Raw genomic sequence first — 27,522 nt, 5'->3', positions numbered from 1 at the left:
GAAAAGCTTCCTCAGTCTGTAATGATAGGGTTTAATTGCTGGGTAGGGATCTATTACCAACAAACACTCCATTTTGCAGCAGTGCATTGGAAACATCTCCATTGTCATTTATAAGTCCGGATCAACTGCCAATGAAATACTTCCCAACATCCTACCAACATGATCTGACATCACACTTCTCATACATGGTGAGTCCAAGTCTCATGATGTGTGGTGTTAAATTTTATTGGTAGGGTGTTGGAACGTGTTTTATTGGTAGGAGATCCCAATTCATCATTCATAGTGAGATAATCCCTGTTGCCTTGCATGAGCCTAAGAAAAATCATCTTCCCAATGAACTTATCCTAGTTCATTTATCTAAAACACCTCAGTCAACACAGAAACCCTCTCACATGGGCCTTTATGTTCAGGCTTAGGCTTTATTGGGGCTTGAGAGGTTAATTAGCTCTTTTCTTTTGAACGACAAATTTTGATTTTTGATATCCAGATCATTGAAGTCCAAAGTTTAGAGCCCATGTTTTGGAGGCTCGTAACCAATGTTCAAAATATTGATATAAGTTGATACACCAGTTAGGGTGTATCGGCCTGTATCTTGGCTCTTTTTTTTTTAGTATTTTTGCTAAACTGATTTAAAGGAGTCGGTTTAAGGACCATCTAACTAACAAACAAGGATAATCATTTGGCTAGTCTAGTATGGTCTAACTCAGTGGTTGAATTGAAGCTGAGGTAATATCATATTTCTTCTATGTTGAGGAAGCAATGTTGTATGACAAATTGAGCCAACCACTAAAATAGGGGACCCTCTAAATTACCTACTTGTTCACATCAGCTTGTACCCTGTTTTATGGGTGTTTTCTGCAAGTAATATTGGCTGTTTAAGTTTCAAACTTTTATATTAAAGTCGTCCATCAAAGAGTAAAAAGATCATATGACTGGAAGTATTGGGCTCCAATTTATTTATATATTTTATTTTATTTTTTAAGGTCATTTATATATTTAATTGATACTTGTCTTATTCTTTCCATTAAATTCAAATATCATATATTATAAATATCTTAATATTTACTTGTACATATGACTTTATGCATTCCATATTATAAATATCTTAATATTAATGCTGATAGCCTACTATCCTGGACTGAATTTGGGCCCAATCCAACTCGAGTCCAAATTCAGCCCTTATGTCAGGTTTAATTGATTCGGTAACCTACACATGTTTATTAACTTGGATAAATGAGCTCAAGTTCAGATATGGGATTGTAGTAATCTTTCTTAACCCGATTCAGGAAACCCTTTTACATTTATTTATTTATACTAAATTAGATATTTGCATTGGGTTCTGTACAAGTTATAAAAAGTTAAATTCAAATTATATATAATTAATATTTTCTTGTAATGATATTAATGTTTTTATATTAATATTATTATATAAATTCAAATTACAATATTATTATATAAATAATAAAATTAATATTTATTTGATTTTTATATAAATAATAAAAAATTAAATAGAAATATATATACATATACATATATGATTATTATTATTTATACATGCTCTTACATTAATATAAGAAAATTAGGACGTTAATTTGCTAATGTTTTGGATGGGCCTAGGCCGCCTAATGTTCAGATATTTAAGCTATATTTGGTTTAAAGGAAAATGTAGGAAAAGGAAATAAAAGGTAAAAAAACCTTTATAATTTTTATATTGATTTTCCTATCTTTTCCTACTTTTCCTTCCAACCAACCATAATTTTAAAGAAGAGTTTTAATAAATAATAACTTTAACCAACTAAGCAAATTATTAGACCATTAATCTCTTTTTCTATAACATTAAATCATTAATCTCTTCGAGTTCATATTGATTGGTCCATTACTGCCAATAGGAGCATTTGAAACCTTAGAATTGGAATCTCTCTTTTTCATCGTGTGGTCATTCCGAATTATCAAGCAAATAGATGCCAATCCAAGTGTAAACAACAAATTTTCACTTCACCCTATACCAATTTTGGTGTGAACAATTGAGATTCTGGATGAAATTCCTGAAAATTTAACTTTTTTATTTTATTTATTTTTCTTTTTCATATTTAGATTCTCTCTCTCTTTCTCTCGTATATCTTCAACCCCCAACCCCTCGAAGCTCATTGAAACCCTAACCCCAACGGATCTATCGCCTGAAATCCCATTGCAAGAAGTTTCGAACTGTCTGCAATTTAAATCTTCGACGGTCGGGCACACTATCATGTAGGTTATCACAAATTCCCCTCTCTCATACATCCTTTTTTTTTATTATTATTGAGCGTTTAATGGTTATTGTTCAAACCGTGTTCTGCCACTTGATCCAAACCTCCTGCTTTTGTTATGGTTCGTCGACATTGAAGCAATATTTTTGAGCTTGCAGATTTTCTAGGTGCTGTCAGTAATACTTTTTTTTCCTTCCCTCTTTTTGGGGGCTTCCCCTGAAACATCTGAGTAGTTTTTGTCAGGGTTTTGATAATTTTGTCGAACTGGATTCTCCGGCTAGGTGCGAATTCGTCGTCGCCGGGTCTTTGGTCTTATTTACTTTTTAGGCTTTCTATTTCCCTTTCTAGGGTTAGTTCTGAATCCTTTTTTTGTGGCGTGTCCAAATTTGATGCCTGTTTCTTTCATCAAAATACTAATTTTTCCTTCTGTCGCTATTTTAACGGATACATATTATCAACATTCGAGAGAAAGTCCCGTCTTCAAGTTTGTATAGGGAGAACTGCGTAGCATTGTAGCTTCTTAACGCTGTAACTTCTGCCTCAAACTAAACAACTCTGCTAGGTTCGAAGGTTCAGTATTTTGAGGTCGCTGAAGAGTTGATTTTGGGGTCCAGAAATCTTCACTGGTAAATCCTAAACTGAGAGAACTGTAAGGTTGATCTTTTCTTTGAATGTGTGGATAGGTTTTATTTGCATTGCACATTAGAGGACATAAGTTTTAAAGAAGTAGCCTGTCTGTGCTTGCTTTCCATTAGTCACTTTTGCTTTCTCTCTATCCCCTTCTCTATCCAAAGGAGGGAGTTATTTAAGAGAGCACCGATTAGCCACGGGTTAGTTTTGCATGGGCGATCATGAGGGCTGGTCACAGCCAAGTGGCCTATTGCCCAATGGCCTCTTGCCTACTGAAACAACCTCGGTAACTCAAGTTCTTGACCCCGAGAGATGGTCCAAAGCCGAAGAAAGAACTGCAGAACTCATTGCCTGCATTCAGCCCAACCCACCCTCAGAAGAGCGAAGAAAAGCTGTTGCAGAATATGTACGACAACTTATCATGAAGTGCATTTCCTGCCAGGTTAGCACTTTCGGGTTTGTTTTATTTGATCTGTATTGTTTGCGTTTTTTTTTTTTGGCATATTGTTTGCATTTTGGTGAGTGTTTTAGTTGTTGCAACCCATAATCAACTCCTGAAAAATGATAAAACCATTGGTTATTAATGCCCTATAAATTGGCCTTTTTTTCCTGCAATCAGCATTCTGAAAGAATGTTAATCTTATTATCATGTTTCTTCCAAAAGTTTGAAATTGCTTTTCCTCCATTTTTTTTTCTTGCTATATTCTGCCATTCTAAAGGGAACTAGTTGTAAATAATGACCCTCTGCCAAATAAAGGAAGAACAAAAGGAAGGGAAGAAAATTAGACAGGAAGTAGCAACCAATAGAGACCATCTCTACAAAATTCCATCCAATGAAAAGAGACATTGTGCTAACAGAACTCTTTAAGAATCATTTCTATGAAGTGAAACGAGGTGAACTTTCAGAAACCATCTCTACAAAATTCCATCCAATGAAAAGAGACATTGTGCTAACAGAACTCTTTAAGAATCATTTCTATGAAGTGAAACGAGGTGAACTTTCAGAAACCTTGCTCGGTGAACAAAAATTAAATTCTAAGGATGAAAGATCCTCCAAAGGTAACACCAATGTCTGTTCGAACACCATAGGACACATGAAATTATGAAATGGAGGATTCTTTGATCCCATTGGTCCCTAAATAGCTCCACTTTTTGGTGGTCCCTAGTACACCTGCACACTTTTGTGCTTTCTTTTCCCTTGTTTCTTATCAGAGAATTTTTTGTTCCGACCAAAGTAAATTGACTTCCTTATTGATGCTGTGAGGAATGGGAGAGCACAATATCAAGAATATTTTCATAGGCAAGTTTACCAGGACCATCCAATTCATATGAAACACAAAAACAATTTTAGTTTAACCTACCAATCCATTCATTCATTTTTACAGAAAAGGAAACTTGTATTCATTGTGTCCCTAGCAACCATAGAGAATTTTTTTTTCCCCCAGAGAGACTGCAACCAACAAGTTGCACTTCTTTCTTTCCATTCACTGAGATATGAAATTGCATTTCAAGAACACATGTTTCTTCCCTGACCTTTATTGCTGGCAGTTTCTAAAAATATTGCCTGTTGGCATTTTTACAGGTGTTTGCTTTTGGATCTGTACCCCTAAAGACCTATTTACCAGATGGGGACATTGACCTAACTGCTTTCAGTAGGAATCCAAATTTGAAGGATACCTGGGCTAATGAGGTTCGTGATATGCTTGAGAATGAAGAGAAGAGTGAGAATGCTGAGTTCCGTGTAAAAGAGGTTCAGTACATTCAGGCAGAGGTATGTCATTTTTGATGTCTTAATGACTTTACTTGAAAGGCAATCTCCAACTCATGTAGTCATGTCAGCCAATTCAGTTTGTTGCACATTTGGCTACCATATTGAATTTCTAGTCTTGTTTTAGACCTTCTTTAAAGTGTTTTCTTTAATTTTATTACTTTGGTTGAAATGTTTGGTGATTAACCAATCAATAAATAATTTGTTGCAAATGCTCAACAAATCTTTTATGTTTATGTGGCTTTTTTATATTTATGGTTGTCTCACTATTGTAATTTTTTATCAGCAACACAAATTATTTCATTAATTAGAATAGATCATGGTTGCAAGTTGCAACAAGAGGTTGCGGAAAAAGAGCACAACTTTAGAAAGCTGACCCAATCCAAAATTACAATTGAGCCCAATACAGATGAGTTCTTTGTACACCTTGTTTAGCTAAACCATCTGCCAAGCTATTGGCAGTTCCCCATGCTGATAAAAAAAAAGCTATTGGCAGTTCCCCTCACCCATCCAACTCAGATTGACATTTCCTTTGCTTGCCATTTAAATTGCCTAAATTCATTCCTCAATTGCCATGTCACCCCCTCCCCTTCTGCAGCCATTTCACAACAGTTTTTAGTCTCCCTCAATGATCAGTCTATTAATACCCAACTCTTTTTCTTTTTCAACCCCATTTACTGCAGCCAAAAGCTTTGATCTTGCCATGTCACCTTGTTCCGCAGGTCTGGAGTATAAAGCAATAACATTTCCTTCTTTATCCCTAATGGCCCCCCTATGCCTGAGGGGCCTGGATTACCTAGACAACTCCCATCAAAATTCAGCTTCTTCCAGCCACCTATTGGGGGTGACCATGTCTCAGCAGATTTCTGTCTTCTAGATGAAGAGGCAGCAATAATGTTTCCTTCTTCAATGATCAGTCTATTAATGCCCAACTCTTTTTCCTTTTCAACCCCATATACTGCAGCCAAAAGCTCTGGTCTTGCCACGTCACCTTGTTCCACATGTCTGGAGTATAAAGCAATAACATTTCCTTCTTTATCCCTAATGGCCCCCCTATGCCTGAGGGGCCTGGATTACCTAGACAACTCCCATCAAAATTCAGCTTCTTCCAGCCACCTATTGGGGGTGACCATGTCTCAGCAGATTTCTGTCTTCTAGATGAAGAGGCAGCAATAACACCCCAAGCCCTACAAGTGTTTTCAATCTTAAAATCTGAAAATAGCTTCATGCTTTTTGCCTAGTCTACCACTGTCAAAGTTATTATTTCTACCAAGGCTTCCTTGCTTCTTTCTCTTTCTTCAAATGTTCTTGCATTTCCTTCCTCCCAAACAGTCCAAAGCACCACTGCTCTAGTACACCTTCCCGAGATCCTACCCCTCCTTTTAGTGCAGCTAAAACCAGTAGAGCTAAACAATCCTTCCAACCTGTCAGTAGAGGACCATCTGCATCCAAAGAGGGCAGCAAACCAATTCCAAATAAAGCTAACAAAAGGGCAAGGGATTAGAAGATGAAATGCAGTCTCACCATTCTTAAATTAAGAAGTTTTATCAACTCTGGGAAGTCACTTGTAAAACAGTTTGCTAGTAATTTGTAAGATTCATCAACTGTGATGTAATGATCAACGCATTCAAGCATGCATTTATCAGACTTTTGTTAAATAAAAAGTAATAACATGGCACAGTGGTAATATTACAGCAGAAGAGATCTATCAATCTTCCTTCACCCTTAGAAAAGAGAAATAGCCCCACTTCTGCTCTCCTCACATGCACTATCAGATGAAGATAAATAGCAGAAACAGCATACTAGCACAGGTGCTATTGTCTCTAGATTTGTGGAAACATAGAGTTGTAATTAAGGCAAGGGTCTACAGTTTGTATTTTTGTAGACATTTAAAGATATTGCTTTATTTTCTATTTATCTACAGTGGTTGACTCTGGGTTTCTTTGGTTCTTAGTATGGTGAAGATGAACTTTTCTCACTGTTCACTGGGCAAGACTAGTGATTATATGAGATAGATGCAAGCTGACTAACAATGAAAAGTAACAGCAATTGCAACATCTTATATATATATATATATATATATATATATATATATATATATATATTCAAACGAAATTGAGAGTAGACCAAAACCTGGAACAAAAAGAAGATTCAGAAGCACATCTAAAAATTCTGGAAGGACCTGCACCCTGTTCATGATATGATGCCAATATCAGCACTTATCTTTTTCATTTTCTGTTGAATATTCTTATGTTTCATTTTTTTCTTTCCAAGTCCCCAAAAATAGGAAAGGGGGCACAGTTCCAGAATTTTTTATTTTATAAGTAGCTCCAGAAAAATTTTGCCTTCTTGCTTCCTAGTTCCTTGTATAATCATGGGATTTAATCCTTGAATAATGTCATTAGTTGGGGGCACAGTTCCATTAGTATTGCCTTGTTAGAACAGTTAATCCTTGAATAATCATGGGATTTAATTTATGATGGTGATATCTTTACTCTGATAAATGTCATTAGTTGGGTATCTGGCAAAAAAGAATTGACTGTGCATATTGTTCTACATAACAAAGCTTATTTATCTGTCCACCGCTGGCATTAATACCCTTTCTCTAATTTCTATGGTGGAAAAGGAAATGAACATTTTGTGAATAGAGGAGTGATACAGTTTCAGTAAATTCCCTCGCCCCCAGTACTTTGTTTTTAATTGATCTTTCCCTGCCATTTGTTATTGACAATTTTACTTTCTCACATTGTTTAGCATGATGAGATTTACCTTTTTCCTTTTCCCTGTTCCATTTACAGGTGAAGATAATAAAGTGTCTTGTAGAAAACATAGTTGTAGATATATCCTTTAATCAGCTTGGTGGGTTATGTACCCTTTGTTTCCTTGAGGAGGTGAGTTGCTATTATCCTCATCACGCGGCTCTAAAATTCTTTTGTGTAGATATATCTGTTTTTTAATGTTCAACTGATGAGTAATCCTCTCTTATATAGGTTGACCATTTGATAAGTCAAAACCATTTATTCAAGCGCAGCATTATACTGATTAAGGCGTGGTGCTACTACGAGAGCCGCATACTGGGTGCTCATCATGGACTTATTTCAACTTATGCTCTTGAGACTTTGGTTCTATACATATTTCATGTCTACAATAATAAATTTGCTGGGCCACTTGAGGTAACTGTATTGTCAAATCCTTTTCCTTCTTTATTATTCTTTTGTTTTTTTGTTAACTTTTATGTGTATGAGTATTTGTATGTGTATGTATTAAACTTTGTTCCTGAAAGTCCTTCCTTACATCTACAGGTTTTATATCGTTTCCTGGAATTCTTCAGTAATTTTGATTGGGATAATTTTTGTGTTAGCCTCTGGGGTCCTGTCCCCATTAGTTCACTTCCGGAAATGGCAGGTATAGATGGAATAACGTGCATGTGTTTTTTTTATTGGTTGAATAATATGTATGTGTTCCCCATTGTATTTCCTTATTTACCTCCATTAAAAATATCAGTCAATTTGACAGTGTATTCTTTCTTTATGAAAATTTTCAGCGGAACCTCCTCGGAAGGATGGAGGAGAGCTATTACTCAGCAAAGTGTTCCTTGATTCTTGTAGTACAGTATATGCTGTTTTTCCTGGTGGCCAAGAAAATCAGAATCAACCCTTTGTTTCCAAACATTTCAATGTTATTGATCCTTTGCGTACAAACAACAACCTCGGGCGCAGTGTTAGTAAAGGTAAGTAAACATTAAACTTTATGCTTTTCTGTGAATCTTGTTTTCTTTATGTTCTTGTAACATTTTCTGCAAGATGATTGGTAATTCCATCATTTTCATTTTGGACATCGTACTTTCCTTTTCTTTTGTGTTTAATTGTATGCTAAATGTTTGACTTTATTTTCCCCTTGCAAAATGCTTAACTTTATTGATGTGTTTAATTGTACCAAATAGAAGGATTCACACTCAGTTAAATATTTAGGCAATAAACTTTGCATTAGAAGGATCAAATGCATTAGTGTCAACATGAAATCTTTCATACTATTTGATGACGGACAAGATTGAACATAACTTGCCACTCAGACTTTGCCCCAGCTTGGCAAATGCAGTTGTGGAGCCAACTCTGTCATGGGGTTCATTTGGGGACCATGTCATACCAGACATACACATCTACAGGGGGGGTATGTATGAATGAATTGGGAATGTACTTTATGATCACTTATTGAGTACAGATTTGGTCCTAAGAATAAGGTTCAAGCCAAAAGATCAAAAGAATCCTGTTTGTGCCATATGGCAGTACTTGTCTTATAGACATCTTATAAAGTTTTACTTTAAGATGCACCTCTCTACTTCAACGTGTCTTCTTCATCATCATGAATCCTGTTTAATATTTATATTAAAATAAACAAAAGATCAAAAGAAAAAGAAAAAACTTCAGTTCTTGTAGATAGCTTTACTTTATTTTCACAATTATAGATTTATAGTGGTATCCTATTTTAGCATAAAGCTACAATAAAAGATAAAAGGTGAAAAAACATGAGGGAAAATGTTTCCAAGCCTGAATTATGTTGAGTTAATTACATTTATGAGTTCATTTTAGTTCTAACACAGCATCATGTAAAATCACAAAATGTTATAATGATTAAAAAGGTTTTTTTTGCAGTTTAAGAGTTCATGGAGTGTTTCTAATGAGGAATGACTTTATTTTTACAAACAATGTTTATGAAGTACTGCATGCAATGATGAATACTAGCTTGCCCCAATTATGTTAATTGGAAATGCAAATTGGTGAAGTAGGGTATGAATATGCTGGCATGATATGTTTAGCAGATATAGATGCATATACAAAGACATGGTGTTATTATCCAAGTATAAAACCACATGAACTTCCATGTAGAAATCGATTTGACTACCCTGCATGGATTTTTTGGATTTATCTATTGTTCCACTAGAATACATTTACATATGTTGTTGCATTATTGTTATGTGGTTTATCATTTTTGCATTCTTTTCAGGAAATTTCTTTAGGATACGTAGTGCCTTTGCATTTGGGGCTAAAAGGCTTGCCAGGTTACTTGATTGTCCAAAAGAGAACTTAATTGCCGAAGTCAATCAATTCTTCATGAATACATGGGAGAGACATGGCAGTGGCCATCGCCCTGATGCTCCTAGTCCTGACCTGTGGAATTTGCAACCATTAAAACCAAATAATATTGATGGATCTGAGACTGCAAGGTGCTCTTCAAGCAGCAAGAAGAAGGTAGAGAATTCCTTTGGCAATGAATCTGAGGTTGAGGCAGCTCATGTTTATCATGGTATCTACTCTCAACATAGTAACCCTCCCTCAGAAGGCTTGTCTAGGACTAGTAATATATCTGCAATATCTTCCACTCAAAGCCAGAAGAGTTATGGCAGCACAAATAGCTCAAGGGCCTCTGATCAGAGTGCACGAAATATTAGCTCCAGTGACAGTGTACGTGCTGAGAAAGGTCAGAGAAGTAGTAGAACAGACTCCTTGGTGAATGAAGTACAGGGAAGGTATCATTTTGCAAGGACACGCTCTAGTCCAGAACTTACAGATTCATCTGGTGAAGTTTCAACTCGAGGAAGGCGTAATAAAGTACCAGAGACGGGAAAAAACCAGATTACTTCTGCAAGGTTAGATTATAGCTCTAGGAGGAAGAACTTGGTCTCTGATGTTTCTGGCAATCAAAATACAAAACCTTCAATTGATGATCCTTCATCAATGAGACATAGTTCATCCCATCAAAGCCTTGATGCTGCTGTTGATTCAAATAGCGCTTCAAATAGTTATAATGATGAGGCTGGGCTGGGTGCAGTGAGAGAAGAGATTACTTCTGTTGCTGAGGCAATAGAGAGGCATCAAGAAGAGCAAGACCTTGTGAACATGATGGCATCTTCCGGGGTCCATAGTTTTGATGGGCAGGTTCAGATACCAATAAACTTAGCGGCTTCTGCTCACCTACCTCTTCCAATATCACCTTCTGTTCTTGCTACAATGGGTTATAGTACACAAAGGAATCTGGCTGGGATGGTTCCTACTAACTTTCCCTTTATTGAGCCTCCTTGGGGCTCAAACATGCAATTTCCTCCTGGCCTAGTTTCTTCATTACCCCATTATTTTCCTGGTGTTGGACTGACGTCAAATGCTGAAGAAACTAGTGAAACAGGTAATGAAAATTTGGGTTTGACAGAAACAAACCAAGAGGATGTTGATTGCAGTTTTTGGCATGAGCAGGATGAAGGTTCCATCAGAGGCTTTGATTCTGATAATGGAAGTCTCCAAATGCTACAGTCGGATGATAGGCAACAGTCAACTTCAGTAGGGTTTAACTTTCCTCCTTCTCGGGGGAGTAGCTCTTCTAGTTATTTTAAACAGAAATTTGTCAAAGAAAACAGAGCGATAAGGGAGGAGCATGGTGATACTTTCCGGTACCAAAATAACAGGGGAAATGAGATCTACTCTACAGATAGAACTACAAGTTCAAGATCCTTATCTGTTTCACAGGCTAGTTCTTCAAGAGGTAAACTGTCATCAGAAAGTTCCTGGGATGGGTCTATGAGAGCTTCTAAGTCAACAAGGGACAAACGTGGAAGGAAAACGGTTCCATCTGCAGTTCCTTCTACCTTGTATGGGAAAGGTAAGAGCGGTTGGCAGCACGAGGGTCCTTCATTTGATCATGTTTCTACTCAAGTAGATGATGACAACAGAGACTGGATTCCTTTATCAACCGTTGGCACTGAAATGGCAGAACAAAGTGTGGGGCTATCATCTGTGGCTTCACCACATGTTCGAAGCCATCATATGCCTGGTTATGAACCCTTACAAATAAGGGCTATGGACAATTCTGGAATGGTACCTATTACCTTTTACCCCACAGGGCCACCTATTCCGTTTGTAACAATGCTTCCAGTGTTCAATTTCTCAACTGAAATGGGAAATTCTGAAGCATCTACAAGCCATTTTGATGGAGAAGAGAGTGTGGATAATAGCCACAATCAATCTGATCAGAACTTTGATTCAGCTGAAAGTGTTGAGCAGCAGGAAAACTTCAGTGCTTCTAGTTCTATCAAAGGCACTGCTTCTGTGGAATCTTCTGAGGAGCACAAATCTGACATTCTTAATAGTGATTTTGCCAGTCATTGGCAAAATCTGCTATATGGACGGTCTTGCCAAAACCCTCGATATCATGGACCTTTGATATATCCACCACCTGTTATGGTACCACCAATGCATTTACAGGGCCATTTCCCGTGGGATGGCCCTGGAAGACCTCTTTCCACCAATATGAACCTCTTCACTCAGCTTATGAACTATGGCCCCCGCTTTGTTCCTGTTGCTCTCCAGCCTGGTTCTAATAGGCCCGCGGGTGTTTATCAGCGTTATGGTGATGAAGTTCCTAGATATCGTGGTGGAACAGGGACCTATCTGCCAAATCCTGTAAGATGATATGACAATTACTTGCCACTGATTTTCCATTGTCATGAAACCTACTTTAATTTGTTCCTTAATAATTGTTTTGTCTATCTCTAATGTAAATAGGCTGGGTATTAAGTCATTTGGCACAAGGATAATTCATATGCTTGATGTGTCTGCCCCACATGGCATATTTGATGGACCTTTTTTTGTCTTTTTTTGCATGTTCTGGGTTTCCCAAACTTTTTCAAAGAAAATTTATAGATCTTCCTATACAAGCAAAAGCACCGTCAACAGGTGATCAGCACATCCATGCATTTCAAGTATCCAAATATGTAAACAACTAAAACTTGACAGATCAAATGAAAAAAGAAATGCAAAAGAAAAGAAGAATTCTTGTTTGGTGGTGATGCAGCACCCCAAACCAACTTTGTTTAAAAAAAAAAGAAAAACAATTTAAGTGTTTTTTTCCTCAAAAGAATGATATCACAACCTGTTGTTTTTCTGTTTGAAATTTCCTACCAAGTTTCAGGCCAAATGGACAAGATTTGGTACGTATATAGGTTTTTTTTTGGGGGGGGGGGGTTGCATCAATTTGATATGAACCAATATTTCAGAGACACAATGTGTATGAGTTGGTATTGAATGATACTCATAGATATGGGAGAATGCCACCAAAACATGGCTATTCCTCTCATACATGCTATGCTGCAAGTTTCCATGTTCTTTCAGATATTAAAGACGATAGCACTAACCAACCCCAAATAGTTGAGGTTAAGGGGTAAGTATGCATTAGCAGTAGCAGTAATAGCAATTACTTTGACATTGTTCTATTTTGCAAGCTTCTTTTGGTAGAATTTACGTATTCACCTTTACTTATTTATTTATTATTTGTTTATTTTTCAGAAGGTTTCTTTCCGGGATCGGCAAACTTCAACCACCAGAAACCACAGAGGAAACTACAACTATGATCAGAATGACCACTATGGTGACAGAGAAGGAAAGTGGAACATAAACATGAAACCACGAGCTACTGGTCGTAGCCATGGCCGCAATGAGAAGCCAAGCTCAAAGCCAGACCGACTGGCAGCAAGTGATAACCGAGCTGACAGGCCATGGGATTCATACAGGCATGATTCGTTCCCTTACCAGTCCCAGAATGGTCTATTCAGTTCATCAAACTCCATGCACAGTGGCTCTGCAAATGTTGCATACAGCATGTACCCACTTCCTCCCATGAACCCCAATGGCGTGTCACCAACTGGACCTGCTATTCCATCTGTTGTCATGTTGTACTCCTATGATCATACCTCCAATTATAGTTCACCTGCTGAGCAACTTGAGTTTGGCTCTCTTGGGCCAGTGCATTTTTCAGGTACAAGTGAAGTATCACAGCTCAGTGAAGGAGGTCCAGCTAGGACTGTGTATGAGCAGCAGAGATTTCAAGTCAGTTCTCCTGCACGCTCTTCGCCTGATCAACCATCATCTCCTCAACTTCAAAGGTAATAGCGCTGCCATTTTCTTGTGCAATATAAACTTTAGTTACATGTAATGCTAGACTTTTACTGGCCTAGGGAATGATTTTCTGTCTTTAATTTTCTCTTAAGCCAAGTGCTGATTTTCTTTACAGAAAGGGGCTTGTATTACAGGATAAGCTTAGCACAATTTAGCAGACCAATTCTTTGCCATACAGGGATGGGGTGGACATGTTCAATTGCTCATCAATCTAGAAATTCAATTTGACCAACTATCTCTGTTATTGATAACAAATTTGTAGAGCGCCCTAATCTTATTATCCCAAACAAAAATGTCCTGATCATATTGGTTGGATGGTAGTGGCATTCAGTTGTTGGGAATTTCAGAGCCCCCCATGCTCATCAATCTAGTTGGTTGCCATACATGTAGTGCTTGATCTTTAGTAATTCCTCCTTATTCCTATGTGGGATTGTTTGTGATGCTGTCAATGTATTATCTTAACAGGGGGGTTTGATTATTTTGCCAGATCGGCTGCTCAGAGGATTTATCAGTTGAAAGATGAAGATTTCCCACCTCTGAAGTTTCCAAACCAGGGAGGTAATAATGGTGATAACAACTATGATGACAGACCTCATTATCAGACCTTCTTGTTCACACCTTCCTCCTCCTGAAAAGGGGATCTGGGCCTGTTGCCCAAGGAGTTTCTGTACATTTCTCTCATGTAAGTGGAGACCCATCATGCTAATGTAGTGCTTGTATGTACACTACAAAGTAAAATTTTGACCTAAATCCATTTTACTAGGGCAGAAGGATGGTGGAGAAGACAATACAGGGCAATCCTTGTATTTAGTTCCATTTTATCTTTTTCTCCATTCTTGTACTTCTTCGAAGGGTACTACACTGAGCATTTAATTGTTTGACATTAGGATCTTTCAATGGCTTGGGACTTTAGCTGTCACCATCCTATAAAATTGCCCATCTTAGGTGTTGTTTTACATGGACTAGCTTCTTTAAAAAAAAATCATCAGTTCATTGTCCATTAGAACCGACTCTTTCTAAATTTTACATGCTCTGTTTACAGTGTAGAATATTATTGTCAAATGATAAATTGGTTCATGGAAGATTTCCATTTTTTACTGACGCCATATATTACGTTTCAATTTATTCTAGTGGGATCTGTACTACCCTTGCCAATTTGTTTGATGCTTGCCAATCATCGTTCTTCTTTCTTTCCTCTTGGAATAGTGGAGAGACTGTGCAGCAGACTGCAGAACTGCACTCGTATTCACGGGTTGAGCAGCATATAACTTAAGACGGAATAATATAGTTTACTTATTTTTGTCTTGTGTAGATCAATTTCTGTAAAATCAATGTGGTTGTGTATGATTTCAGATTCCAGAACAATCATGATAAACCCACTTGGAAGTGTGCACAGTGACTGCTTTTTTTAACGTCATCAACTTTGAAAGGCAATTCGTGGAAAGGTATTATATTGTAAGATGTATACGATATAAATACCAAGAAATATTAAAAGGAAAAACAGAGCCCATCTCAAAGGAAGATCAAACTATATCCTGCTTTGTTCTCTCATGGATGCTGGTAACTCTTGAATGTCATTGCCATGTTGCTATAGCAGCAGGCTGTGCAGTACTCGGTATCTTAAATGAAACAGGTTTCCTGGTGATAATGTTTCATGTGTGGCAGGTTGTAATTGTATGGGAGTTTAGTCGTTCCGAACTCAAAGGAGCCAGCCAATGTACGCGTCTACCTTATAATGACAGATTGCATTCATCTCTGATTCTCTGGGAGGGGGATATATATCATGTAATGCGGCATGGGTTATCGTATTTCTTTGTACATTATGAAGATATCTTATGAAGCAGGTCAACCTTGATTAATGGCAATGTGAATTAATAGTGCATGGCTGTACTAATTAAGAAAATAGATTCAATTCGGAGTCGATTTGGCTTGATCTTGCTATCGTGTAAAGCTGAAAGGAACAAATCTTAGGAATCTTAATTGAAATTCAAAAATATAATCTACGATAAAAAAGAGTTCGAAGCATCCTACATTTAAGGAGTTGGTACCTTGATATACAACAAGTACAAGCTATGTTGAAGGAATGGATTGGTAAGCTATTTCCCTAATAACCCGGTCAATCTTTCCGAGTAGTCATACTTGTAAATTCGTATTTTTTCTGTAGCCATGTAAATTTCATATTCGCAATTTGATGCTCAGAACAGCCAATATTAGTTTTGCAAACCCCCAATACAGGATGATCTAGTATATAGGTTATTTAGCAAGCTTTTTTTGCAAGTCTGCATTTGATTGCAGTGTAAAAGTACAAATACACTTGGAGTTGTACATCGATGTAAATGTTTAGATTGTTTTTTAACTAAGTTGTCTCGATGTGAATGAAATTTTACATCAAATTTCGGTGTTTAATTATATATCATCCAAACAGCTACATAACTGAATCGAGTTTTAATTACCAGTCCGGTGCTTGCACACGCAGCCTAAATGACCAATGAATCTTGTATGCGGCAAATTAATTTAAAGTTAGAAAGGGCCTTGATATGTGCACGAATTATGTAGCAGTGGTCAAGTTTGTTTTTTAGTCTGTTAGTATCTTTGAATATCTTTTAGCCAGTAGTAGATAAGCTTAGCTTGTTTTAGTAGATAAGCCCCAGGGGTGAGCAGTTCCTATTTTATTTCCTATTTTATTTCAGTCATATCAATGGTATCAGAGCCGGTTCCGACCATGGATACTCGCAGCAAAACCAACGCAGAATTTTGCAATAAAGTCAACGAAATCTTAGCACGATATGAGTCAAGCTTTGATCAGGTGAACTCTACCTTACAAGCAGTGTTAACCGAGTTCCAAGCCCTATGAACCACACAAATCCCTCCCGAGATCAACCCCTTTGCACATGAAGAGTCCTCACACCAACATACTTCTCGTTCCAACCCCACCAATGATCACCCTCATCAACACCTCAATTTGTCTTTCCCAAAGTTTAATGGGGATGACCCAAGTGGCTGGATTTAAAAGCAGAGCAATATTTTGATTTCAAAAATATTGTACCAGACCAACGAGTGCAACTAGCTTCCTTCCATTTAGAAGGCATCGCCTTGCAATGGCACAGGTGGTTGACAAAACATCGCGGACCGCTCACATGGGAAGAATTCTCCAAGGTTGTGCTACATCGATTTGTTCCAACCGACTATGAGGACCCGTCGAAAGCTTTAACTCGCCTTAAACAGACCACAACTGTGGCAGTTTATCAAGAAGCTTTCGAAAAGCTCTTCCATCGAGTTCACGGCCTGCCCGAGAGTTTTCTAATTGGTTGTTTTATTGCAGGACTTCGTGATGACATTCGCATAGACGTGAAAATTAAACAGCCTAGAACCTTGATAGATATGATCGGAGTGGCTCGAATAATTGAGGAATGAAATCAATTACAAAGGAAACCAAACCAGCAAGTTCATTCCTAACCAGCCTTAGTGACACAGAGGGTGTCACCTAACCCAACAGCTAGTGTGCTAGGGCCTCCACCAACCCAGCGCACAAACCAGATTTCCAGTGCTCCACCAGCAACATTCTAGCGAATCACCAACCAAGAGGTGTGAGAACGTCGCGATAAGAGGTTATGTTATTATTGTGATGAGAAGTTCACTACTGGCCACCATTGCGAATGACCACAATTATTTATGATTGAGGATCCAGTCCACGCGGATATTGAGGATGTCAAACTAGAGGCAGAAAATCAAGAAGTTATCCCTGAGATTTCTTTTCATGCAATTGCGGGAATTGAACACCCACAAACCATACGTGTTCTAGGCAAGCTGAAAAACAAGAATGTGATGGTGCTAATTGATGGCAGCAACACTCACAACTTCATTGACCAGGCAATAGTCTCTAAGTTTGAGTTACCAGTGAGCTGAGACAAGAAATTTCAAGTCATGGTCGCCAACCGAGAAAAGATAGAATGTGTTGGGTAGTGTCGGGCTCTCACCCTTGCCATTCAAGGATATTCCATTACTGCCGACTACTACGTTCTTCCAATCGCGACATGCCAGTTAGTATTAGGGGTGCAATGGCTTGAAACTCTTGGACCCATCAAGATGGATTACAAACAGATGACCATAACGTTCAAGAGGGAAGGAATTTCTCGCACCTTCGAAGGATTGGGATGAGCCAGCATCATCGAAGCCCTAACCAACAAGGAGTGCAATGGATTACAAGGTACTGGGTTCCTTTTTCAAATAGTTCCTTCCAATAGCAACAACCAACCAAGTTGTTACCCACCTGAGATGGACCACACCTCCTAATTGAGTTTTCCCATTTATTTGAACCACCCACCAACTTGCCTCCAAGACAACCACATGACCATCAAATTCCACTCCTTCCAGACAAATGACTAGTTAGTGTGAGGCCGTATCGATACCCATATTATCAGAAAACTGAGATAGAGAAGATGGTGAAAGAGCTTTTGCAATCAGGATTGATAAGGCCAAGTAACAGCCAATTTTCGTCATCGGTTCTGTTAGTGAAGAAAGCTGATGGAGCTTGGTGATTTTGTTCAGACTATCAAGCACTGAACCACATCAATGTTAAAGATAAATATCCAATTCCTGTTATCGATGAACTATTAGATGAGCTCCACGAATCCAAATTCTACTCCAAATTGGATCTATGGTCTGGGTACCATCAAATCCGAGTACGAGAAGAAGACATCCCTAAAACAGCCTTCCGGATGCATGAAGGGCATTACGAGTTCATAGTGATGCCATTTGGCCTAACGAATGCACCTGCAACCTTCCAAAGCCTCATGAACGATCTCTTCCGTCCATACCTCCGAAAATTTATTTTGGTTTTCTGTGATGATATTCTGGTGTATTCAAAATCATGGAAAGACCATATCTCTCATTTTCAAATTGTTCTAAAAATCTTATCCTCTAACAATTTGTTTGCAAAAATGTTGAAATGTTGATTTCGTGCTTCGCAGGTTGAGTACTTGGGTCATATAATTTCGGAGCAAGGGGTGTCGATTGATCCAACCAAAATACAAGTTGTTCTTGAGTGGCCTACACCTACAACAACAAAAGGGGTCCATGGTTTTCTCGGTTTAGCAGGTTACTACCGGAAGTTTATTCGTAACTTTGGAAGCATAGCGGCTCCTTTGACCCAACTCTTGACCAAAGGAGGATTTCAATGGAACGAGGCAGTAGAGATGGCTTTCGAACAGTTGAAGAAGGCACTAACTTCACCACCAATTTTATGTCTTCTGGATTTTTCTCAATGATTGTGATTGAGCGCGCTGTGAGCAGAACTGGAATTGGTGCAATCCTTACCCAGCAAAATCGACCAGTGGCATATTTTAGTGAAGCACCGAAGGGTTAGGCCTTGGCACTATCCACCTATGAGAAGGAGATGTTAGCTATCGTCAAAGCAATTAAGAAATGGCGCCCATATTTGCTTGGGAAACCCTTTATAATCCGCATAGACCAAAAAAGTCTTAAGTATCTAATCGAGCAACAAATAACTACACCAGCACAAACACGATAGCTGCCAAAGATACTTGGTTATGACTACGAAATTGAGTATAAAAAAGGGGCTGAAAATCAAGGTGCGGATTCTTTGTCACGTGTAGTTGAATTTCAATTTCTATCAATCTCAATACCACATGCAGATTGGTGGCTGATGCTGCAAAAAGAAGTCCAACAGGATGCATTTTATGATCAATTGATGAAGAAATGCCCCTCTCGTTCAAACCACAAGTTGTTCCAACGAGATGGAGTGTGGTTCAAAGGAGACAAAATTTATTTGAGCTCTGCCTCAACCTTGATTTCAAAGGTAATTGCTGACTGCCATTCATCTCCAGTAGGTGGGCACTTTGGATTCCATAAAACTCTCTCTCGTATCAAGCATAGTTTCTTTTGGCCTAATATGCGTCGGGCGGTGAAGGAATTTTTGCAAACAATGCGATGTATGTCAGCGCTTCAAGACAGATTGCATGAGGCCAGCGGGGTTGCTCCAGCCGCTACCAATTCTCGCTCAAATGTGGACAGACGTTTCAATGGACTTTATCGAGGGGTTACCGCCTTCTAATGGGTATATTGTTATCATGGTAATTGTTGATCGATTGACAAAATATTCCCACTTCATACTCCTAAAACACCCATTTACTGCTGTGACTGTCGCTAAGGCATTTGTCGCCAACATTGTTCGCCTACACGGAATTTCAACATCAATTGTTAGCGACCACGACAATGTGTTTATCAACTATTTTTGGCAAACACTTTTCCAAATGCATGGGACGAAGTTGTGTATGAGCTCAAGTTACCACCCCCAAACCGACGACCAAATCGAAGTTGTAAATCGAACCTTGGAGAATATTTATGATGTTTTGCCGGTGACCAGCCACGAAAATGGCTCAAATGGATTCCTTGGGCGGAGTATAGCTACAACACATCCACTCACTCTTCCACCAAGATGACACCCTTCGAAGCAGTTTACGGTATCCCACCCCCAAGTCTACTGGCTTATGTACTAGGTACTGCCCGTGTCGGGGTAGTAGATGAGTACATGCATGATCGAGATATCATTCTACGTGAGTTGCAACACAACCTTCGGCTAGCTTGGGATCGAAAGTAGTGTCAAGCAGACCAGCACCAACGTGAGGCTTCATTCATTGTGGGTGATTATGTGTATTTGAAACTGCAGCCTTATCGATAGACTTCTGTATATTTGAAGCTACTTTAGATCGACGTATTATCCGCAAGGGTAAATACCGTCCAAAATCTAAAATTGTGGTGAAATGGGTAGGTGCACCAGCAGAGGATGCAACCTGGGAAAAGGAGTGGCACTTCACCAAGTCATATCCTGATTTCCTTGTGGACAAGGATCCTTTAGGGGGGGGATGATATGTGCACGAATTATGTGGCAGTGGCAACATGATACTTGGCCAGTAGTAGATAAGCTTAGTTTGTTTTAGTAGATAAGCCTCAGGGGTGAGCAGTTCCTATTTTATTTCCTAGTTTGTAGCATTGTTGTTACACAGTAAGGCTATAAATATAGCCTGAAAGAGTGAATAAAAATCATCAGCATTTTCTACCGTAGAATTATTTCTTTCTCCCTCTTTTTGACCCTCTTCTCCTTTACTTAAATTCAGTCGTATCAGGCCTCCGAGTATAATTGTCAAGGCTTCACATGAATGCCTTGAACCATGGTTTAAAAACCAACAAAAAAATGAAACCACTTAGACAATTGATTCTCAGGACAAATGGTTCAACCTTTCAGTTCAAACCCCAGCCAAGCGGTTTTTAGGTCCAAAACTGGGCCCAGAGCCATGTGACCTGTTAGTTCTTGCCTTTTTGGGTCTACGTCAAACGGTCCAAAATCCATGCCTTGAATTATAGTAATTAGGTGCTTGCCCAAGCGATAAAAATCACAAGCCGCGTATGCATCATTACTAATAAGTTTTAACATTGAAATTTAAAGCATCCAAAGGTTTTTGAAAGAGAACAGAAAGAAGAATAAGGAGGTTCTCTTCCTTTACGTACTTTTTATCTATTCTTTTTTCATAAAAAATTATACATATGCATTTGCTGATTTTATATGAAATTGCTTTATATCTTTGAAAGTATTGAACTTAATATATTAAAAAAATTATTGCTCTATCAACTTATTCCATCATTGTCGGTAGCGGAGCCAGGAATATATATATATATATATATATATATATATATATATATATATATATATATATATAATTTTGAGAGTTGGAGGAGTGTTAAAGAGTATTCCTTTACACTTTAGTTGATGTTTTGGAGGGGGCCAAAAACCCACTTTATTAGGTTTTGATCCAACCTCCACTTAGTAATTGCATATAAATAATGGTTTTAATAAAAGGTTTGGGGGCCACCTAGATACTTGGCTGATCATTATGACGTGTGAGAAGCAATGTTTTAAAAATCAGTCCAAAAAATACACATACATTGAGTGTATATAACTTGTGATTCAATGGCCAGATTGAATGGACCAACAGTTCAACTCTGGGAGCCAAATGGATTTTACCAATAGTTTTTTTTTGTCAAACGCTAGGTTTCAGTTAAATCGGATCTGAAATTGTGATGATTCAAATGGACCATCTAAATCAATGGCAGGTTGAAAACACTCATGAAAGGTCAAACTAAGACACGGGCATCCAAGTGCACAAATTTGTGGGGAGATGTTTCTGATGTGTGGATGGATGCGATGCTCTTAGAGTTTTCAATTTCAAGATTTCCCATGTCACTAAATCATACTCTTCTTATTTTACACACACATAGTTGTAAAGCAGGTCGAGCCATCCATGAATCGGCGCAGCCCGTTCATTGTAGCAATAGGGTCGTCACAACCTTGGCACAAACCTTTGTGTCATGTTGGGCTTGGGTTTTGACGCCTAAAGGCCAGCACAACACGAAAAAATTGGTCGTGTCAACACAGCCAGTTATTGACCAACACAGCACGACATGCCATGCACCAACCTACCCAAATAATATAGGCATTGGGGACCCCTACAACTATTTTTCACTTTTTTGGAGGGGTTTACAGAAATAGCTCTAAATAGCTATGAACAACTAGTTTGGGGGTATTTGTTTATTTTGGCTTTAGGGAGAAAAAATGACTTAAATGCCCACAAAAGCTATATAACCGTTAGTTTGGAGGTATCTTGTAAAGTGACAAGTATCTTTGTGAAAGACCGAAATTCCCCTCCCAACAACTATAAAATGGTTAGTTTTAAAGGGTATTTTGGTTAGTTGAATTTTATTTTTAACTCTTACAAACACCCTTACCCTCCATCATTCTCCTCACACCAATTCTCATACTCTCATATACTCAAACATTTTCTCTCACTCTCATACTCTTGTTGTTTAGTCCCTAATTCTCAACTTTGTTCAAGTTTCAACAAAGAGAGAGTTTGCTCAAATGTCTCAAGTTAGCAATTTGAAAGGTTTAGAAGTTTCACCAATTGAAATCAAGTTGAGATTTTGGACCGATAGATTGGGTAAATGGTAACCAATTTTCATTTTTTAGGGTTTCAATATTTCAAACTTTTTGAAAATGGTCAATTCCTCTCAAAATCATTTTCCTTACAACTTTAGCTTCAATGTTGTCCAGTCATAGTATGATAACACCGATATCGGCTCGTAAAAAGCTCAATTCGGCAATGGATTTCAATTGTGTTTGAGATTTGGTTTGCTATATATATATATATATATATATATATATATTGCAAAAAAAATTACTTCCCGGGATCCATCTGAGCAGAGAGTGTGACACTGCACCTTGCAACCAGGGGAGAGGTCCTTCCCTGTTAGGCAGTGTTTGATCATTATGGGCTGAGAGGTTAAGTGTAAGAGACCATTAAGGGCTGATTACCTAATAGGCTTTATCTTACTTAAGTCCTATCCACGGGTCTTCATAAGATGGTTTAATTCAATGATCATTTAAGTGTAAACGTTGGGTCCATATTGAGCCCATAGTGATGTGCTCAAGGGTTCACTGCATTTAGCAATGAATTCGGCCAAGCCTTTTTACAGAGGCTGGGACGAACCCATGTGGACATATGTGAGGTCATTGTGGGGTCTCACACCATACAAATCAGGCCCAACTTGGCCATGCAACACCCTTGGGTCGTGAGCCTTATAGTTGATGGGTATAAGGCCCATAATTAATATGATTAATTTAACATGTGACATGGGACTAATATGAGTTTAGATTTGGGTATAGAGTACCTAATCTTATAAGATGATAAGGTATATTTCAAATTAGAGTTCAGATCTGACTTAGATCTGGATTATCTCCTAAATAGATTAGGAGATAGCTCCATAAGATATTATAAAAGAGGAGAAGGTGGACCAGTTCAAGACAGTTTCATATTTTTGTAGTTTTTTGTTCACTCTACACCCTTTTGTCTCTTAGTTTTTTCCAGTTCAACTTAGCTATTTAGGACTGATATAGATCAAAATTTCCTCTGATTTTTACAAGATAAATTCAGTGCATATCAGGCTCAACTTCCCTAATTCCATCCAAGCAATTGGGTTGTAGTTTTGCTGAAAAGTGTGTTATTGAATCTGAACCGGCTTCAGTAATACACTGCGTCGTCTTTAATAGAGATTGTTTTAGGACTGATTTCGACGTGAACTTCCACATTGGGATCTGCTTTTGTGGTATATGTATCGGATATACATCCTCTTTGATTGGTTTCAAATCTAGTCTGATTCAATGTAAGACTGACCCTAAAAAATGCAATTTTTCAAAACATAGAGAATTAAATTCCCAAAAGAATTAGGAAATTTTTGAAATTTCGTCCAGCCATCTAGCATGGTTCAATGATCCATATGATGGACCCTACCCTTCCAACAGTTGACACCCTACCTATCAGCATTTGAATTTTTAAGTCCTAACATGTCCAACATGTCTCTAACCACCTCACTAACAACCTAATTTTGTCTTAGGGTCTCTCTGAGTTGCTCTTCCCTCCCATGTCATTCCTTTTAATCCACATATCTTTCTCCTAAAAATTACAGCAGTGGTTGAATTGACATTTTGGTATGAATTGTCTTCGAGATTTAAGAATTTTAGGCTTGTAAGCTTAAAGAAGTAACTCAACGACTAGAAATGCTAGGGTTTATTTGCTTTGCAGTCAGAATTGGAATCGAAATCAGAATCAAAATATGTCAGAAACGAAATCATAATAGGAATTGAAATCAGATAGGGGATGGAATGGTCATTCCCTCAAATGGGAAAATCCCATTCCACTAGAAATGGGAATGGGATTCTCATTAAGTCCAACAAAACAGTTGGAATCAGAAAGGCCCATTCCACTTTTGATTCTAAACCCCTCTTCCCACAAACTAAACAGGCCTTTAGATTTCTTTTTGGTTGTGATCAACATGAACTTGATTTACATTCACTTGAAATGAAGAAAAGCAATCTACACTTTGTTACAAAGGCCTTCAAATTAATGAAAAAGAGAAAGATTAAAAGACTTAAACCTCCCTTACATTTCACATATATACAGAAACATCCCCTCATTTTTCATATTAGATTAAAATTTCTTTTGTTGGATGAAGTTATTAGACAAAGATCCCCCCTCCCTTAACAATCCTTTAATATCAGTTATGACATGTTGCTAAAATATTTCAAAAATTCAAAATTGCCCCTTAATGATACTTTGGCCACGATTAAATACCCTAAATCTTGAAAGTTTGATCGTTGTAGATCTTTGGTTTGTATATTAATGTTGCTACAATTAAGGGTGTAAATTGATTGGTTTTGGTTTGGATCCAAACTTATCAAATCAGATTTTGACGGTCCATTATAATTATTGGATTGGGTCAATCCTAAATAAATTGGTCAATATTCTTATTGGTTTGAATTGGACCTAAACCAATTTTCCAATAATCCGATCATGAGGCCAAACCCTTGTTCAATTTGAAATCAATCAAAGCTAAAACCAGCATAAAATCACTTTTATGAAAGTACTTTTACGAAAGCACTTTTATGAAATGTATTTTTACGAAAGCACTTTTATAAAAATAATTTTACAAAAGCACTTTTATAAAAATACATTTGCGAAAGCATTTTTATAAAAGTACTTTTATAGTAGTTTTATAAAAGCACTTTTACAAAATGACTTTAATAAAAGCACTTTTACAAAAGTGTTCTTTCATAGCCAAAAGTGCTTTTATATAATTTTTTATCTTTTCATTCAATTTGGATTGGATCCAATCCAATATGTTTACATTTTAATGGATTGGATTTGGTTTGTATTGGATTTGGACTGGATTGTGTCGTGTCCATTTGTAAGTGGACTCACATTGGACTGGATCTAATTGGACCAAATCCAGTCCAATTGACACATCTAGCTACAATACATAATTTATTTGTAATCTTGCCAGATTGTCACGGGGGTAATCGTTGAGGCCCCATGCGGCACTCGAATGGGGTGAATAAGCCTAAGCAACAAAGAAAACACACACAAAAAGACAATAAGATGGCACACGAATTAGCAAAAGGCTATTTGTATTGTATTAATAGATGGCAAGCACAAGCACACAATTCAATGTCAAGCGGATCCCATGCTTAACCTTTACACGCTACTGATTCACTCGACTACCTACCTCCCCTCAAAGATTACCTTAAGCTTTGGGGGGAGTGACAATAAGAAACATCAAAAAGGTGAAAAATCATACTACAGAATTACAATAATGCCATTGGAAATCCCCCGTACAAAATACATGCAATGTCCCACACAAGACACACACTTGGACACTCAGATGGCATGCTGTGGGCGTGGTGATGGCACTTGAAGGCACAGAAAAATTGTCACTTGTGACATTCTCCCCCACTCAATTCTGTCTTCGTCCTCGAAGACCAACTCTAGCTTGTGGCTCGAACTTCTTATTGGTGAAGGAAGGTTCTTCAACTGCTCCACAAATAGGGTTTCTTCCAAGGCTCGGATAGAAGGTTGGGTGGAAGGTTTTTAGATGTTCTTGACAGTGGGAAAACCTATGGCTAGTTCCTAAGTTAAGTCCCTGCCTAACTGCTTCAAGGTAGGATTTTGGATGTTCCCCACTGGTGGTAGGAAAACTTGTGGCCAAGGCTGGGTCAAAATGATGGTTTGGATTTTTTGGGTATTGGTTCCCCTGCACATTTGCCCAAGGATGGTTGTTCACTGTGCTATTACGTGGTTCAGCTTGAGGAGGGGTGAGAATGAGATTGTTCCTATACGGTTTGGGTGGCACTCGCTCTCCCCGATGAGTGAGGTAGTGGGTACGGCTACAGTTAAAGTTGGCCTTGGGTCTTCTCTTGAGCCCATTAGTTGCGGGCGTATGCAGCTTCTACTACGAAGGTGGCTTTCGCTGCTACTGTTGGTGTTGTGGCAGTGTTGGCGCTGGCATTGACGTCTTCTGGGAGTTGCTACGATCACTTCTACTTGTAGTAATGGTGGTTGTTGTAGATCTCTTTGCCATCCCTTGATGTTGAGGTTGGTGTTGGAGCTACAAGGCTGAAACTTGCTTCTTCTTGGTACTGACCGTGGTGATCATGTTGACCATGCAAGGTGACTGCTCGTCCAAGATCATCAAAGTATCAAGGTGAGGTGTCGATGCCGCTTTTGCATGTACCAAGAAGTCCATTCTAAGGACAACATCAAAATCATCCATGTGAACAACGAAGAGATCAATCTCCCCATCCCAAGTGTCGAATTATAACCTAACTTGGCGAGCCATGCCTTTAGTAGGTTTGGCACCTGTGTTAACTACTTTGAGCCAGCTTGGCTCTCTAGAGATGATCAAATTAAGTCTCTTGGCCTCTACAATGGATATGAAGTTGTGAGTGGCCCCTGTGTCAACTAGGGCCTTAGTCAACCTTCCGTCGAGGCTTATATCAATGTACTTTAGTCCTCTCTTGATTGAGGCGGGCTGCTTCGAGGTAGCCCCCTTCTTCATTATAACATTAAAAAGCTGGAGGGCACCCACTCTTGGCGCCTGGGTACTCCATTCCCCATCACTCTGCTCGTCATCACTTAGTTTGGCGATGAGGGCATTCAACTTCTCCCGCTTTGGGCAATCCCTGGTCAAGTGCTCCTCCCCACAAATGTAACAAGTGGGAGGACAGCTTGGTCTCCCTTGATATTTGATGTTGTAGTAGCTTCGACTTCCTTGTGGCTGCTTCCCTTTGTAGTACTCGACTAGTTTGTGGTTGAAGGTCGGCTTCTCCTTTGGGGGATTTGGTTGTCTATCTCCCCTACTCAAATGCGTGGCACGTGGGCTGGTTGTTTTGCTTCCTTCATCATCTGATAGTCTCAGTTCACCAAGTTGTTCGGCCATGGCCATGGCAGAGGTAAGGTCTTGAACATTACGTCGTTGGAGCTCAAGCTCGGCCCAAGGCTTTAGGTCATCCATGAAATTGAACAATAAG

General features: G+C 38.4%; 1 protein-coding gene across 25 annotated transcripts; it reads left to right on the top strand.

Annotated features, from left to right (window-relative positions):
* The first annotated feature begins 2,114 nt into the window (after positions 1-2,114).
* LOC148864485 (uncharacterized) lies at positions 2,115-15,469 on the top strand. Of its 25 annotated transcripts, XR_016110893.1 has the most exons (12): positions 2,150-3,318; positions 4,459-4,647; positions 7,443-7,535; positions 7,635-7,817; positions 7,947-8,049; positions 8,189-8,374; positions 9,649-12,095; positions 12,978-13,201; positions 13,447-13,573; positions 14,074-14,268; positions 14,940-15,031; positions 15,252-15,469. XR_016110893.1 is itself a non-coding variant. In XM_088981497.1 (11 exons), exons 3-11 carry the CDS (start codon positions 3,088-3,090, stop codon positions 14,216-14,218), a joined length of 4,173 nt encoding a protein of 1,390 aa, XP_088837623.1. In that variant the 5' UTR covers positions 2,115-2,247; positions 2,809-2,872; positions 3,041-3,087; the 3' UTR covers positions 14,219-14,692. The 25 variants fall into 25 exon arrangements, 6 of the variants coding, with proteins under 6 accessions (XP_088837623.1, XP_088837625.1, XP_088837626.1 ...); XM_088981497.1 differs by lacking the exons at positions 14,940-15,031; positions 15,252-15,469 and having other exon boundaries at positions 2,115-2,247; positions 2,809-2,872; positions 3,041-3,318; positions 12,978-13,573; positions 14,074-14,692; XR_016110892.1 differs by having other exon boundaries at positions 2,147-3,318; positions 14,940-15,469.
* Positions 15,470-27,522: the final 12,053 nt, after the last annotated feature.

The sequence above is a fragment of the Nelumbo lutea genome, chromosome 3 (genome assembly GCF_056320005.1).
Source record: "Nelumbo lutea isolate HS-2025 chromosome 3, American lotus-T2T, whole genome shotgun sequence".
Lineage (NCBI taxonomy): Eukaryota > Viridiplantae > Streptophyta > Magnoliopsida > Proteales > Nelumbonaceae > Nelumbo > Nelumbo lutea.
The sequence above is the reverse complement of the archived record's forward strand: the minus strand, read 5'-3'. Positions and strand labels throughout refer to the sequence as shown.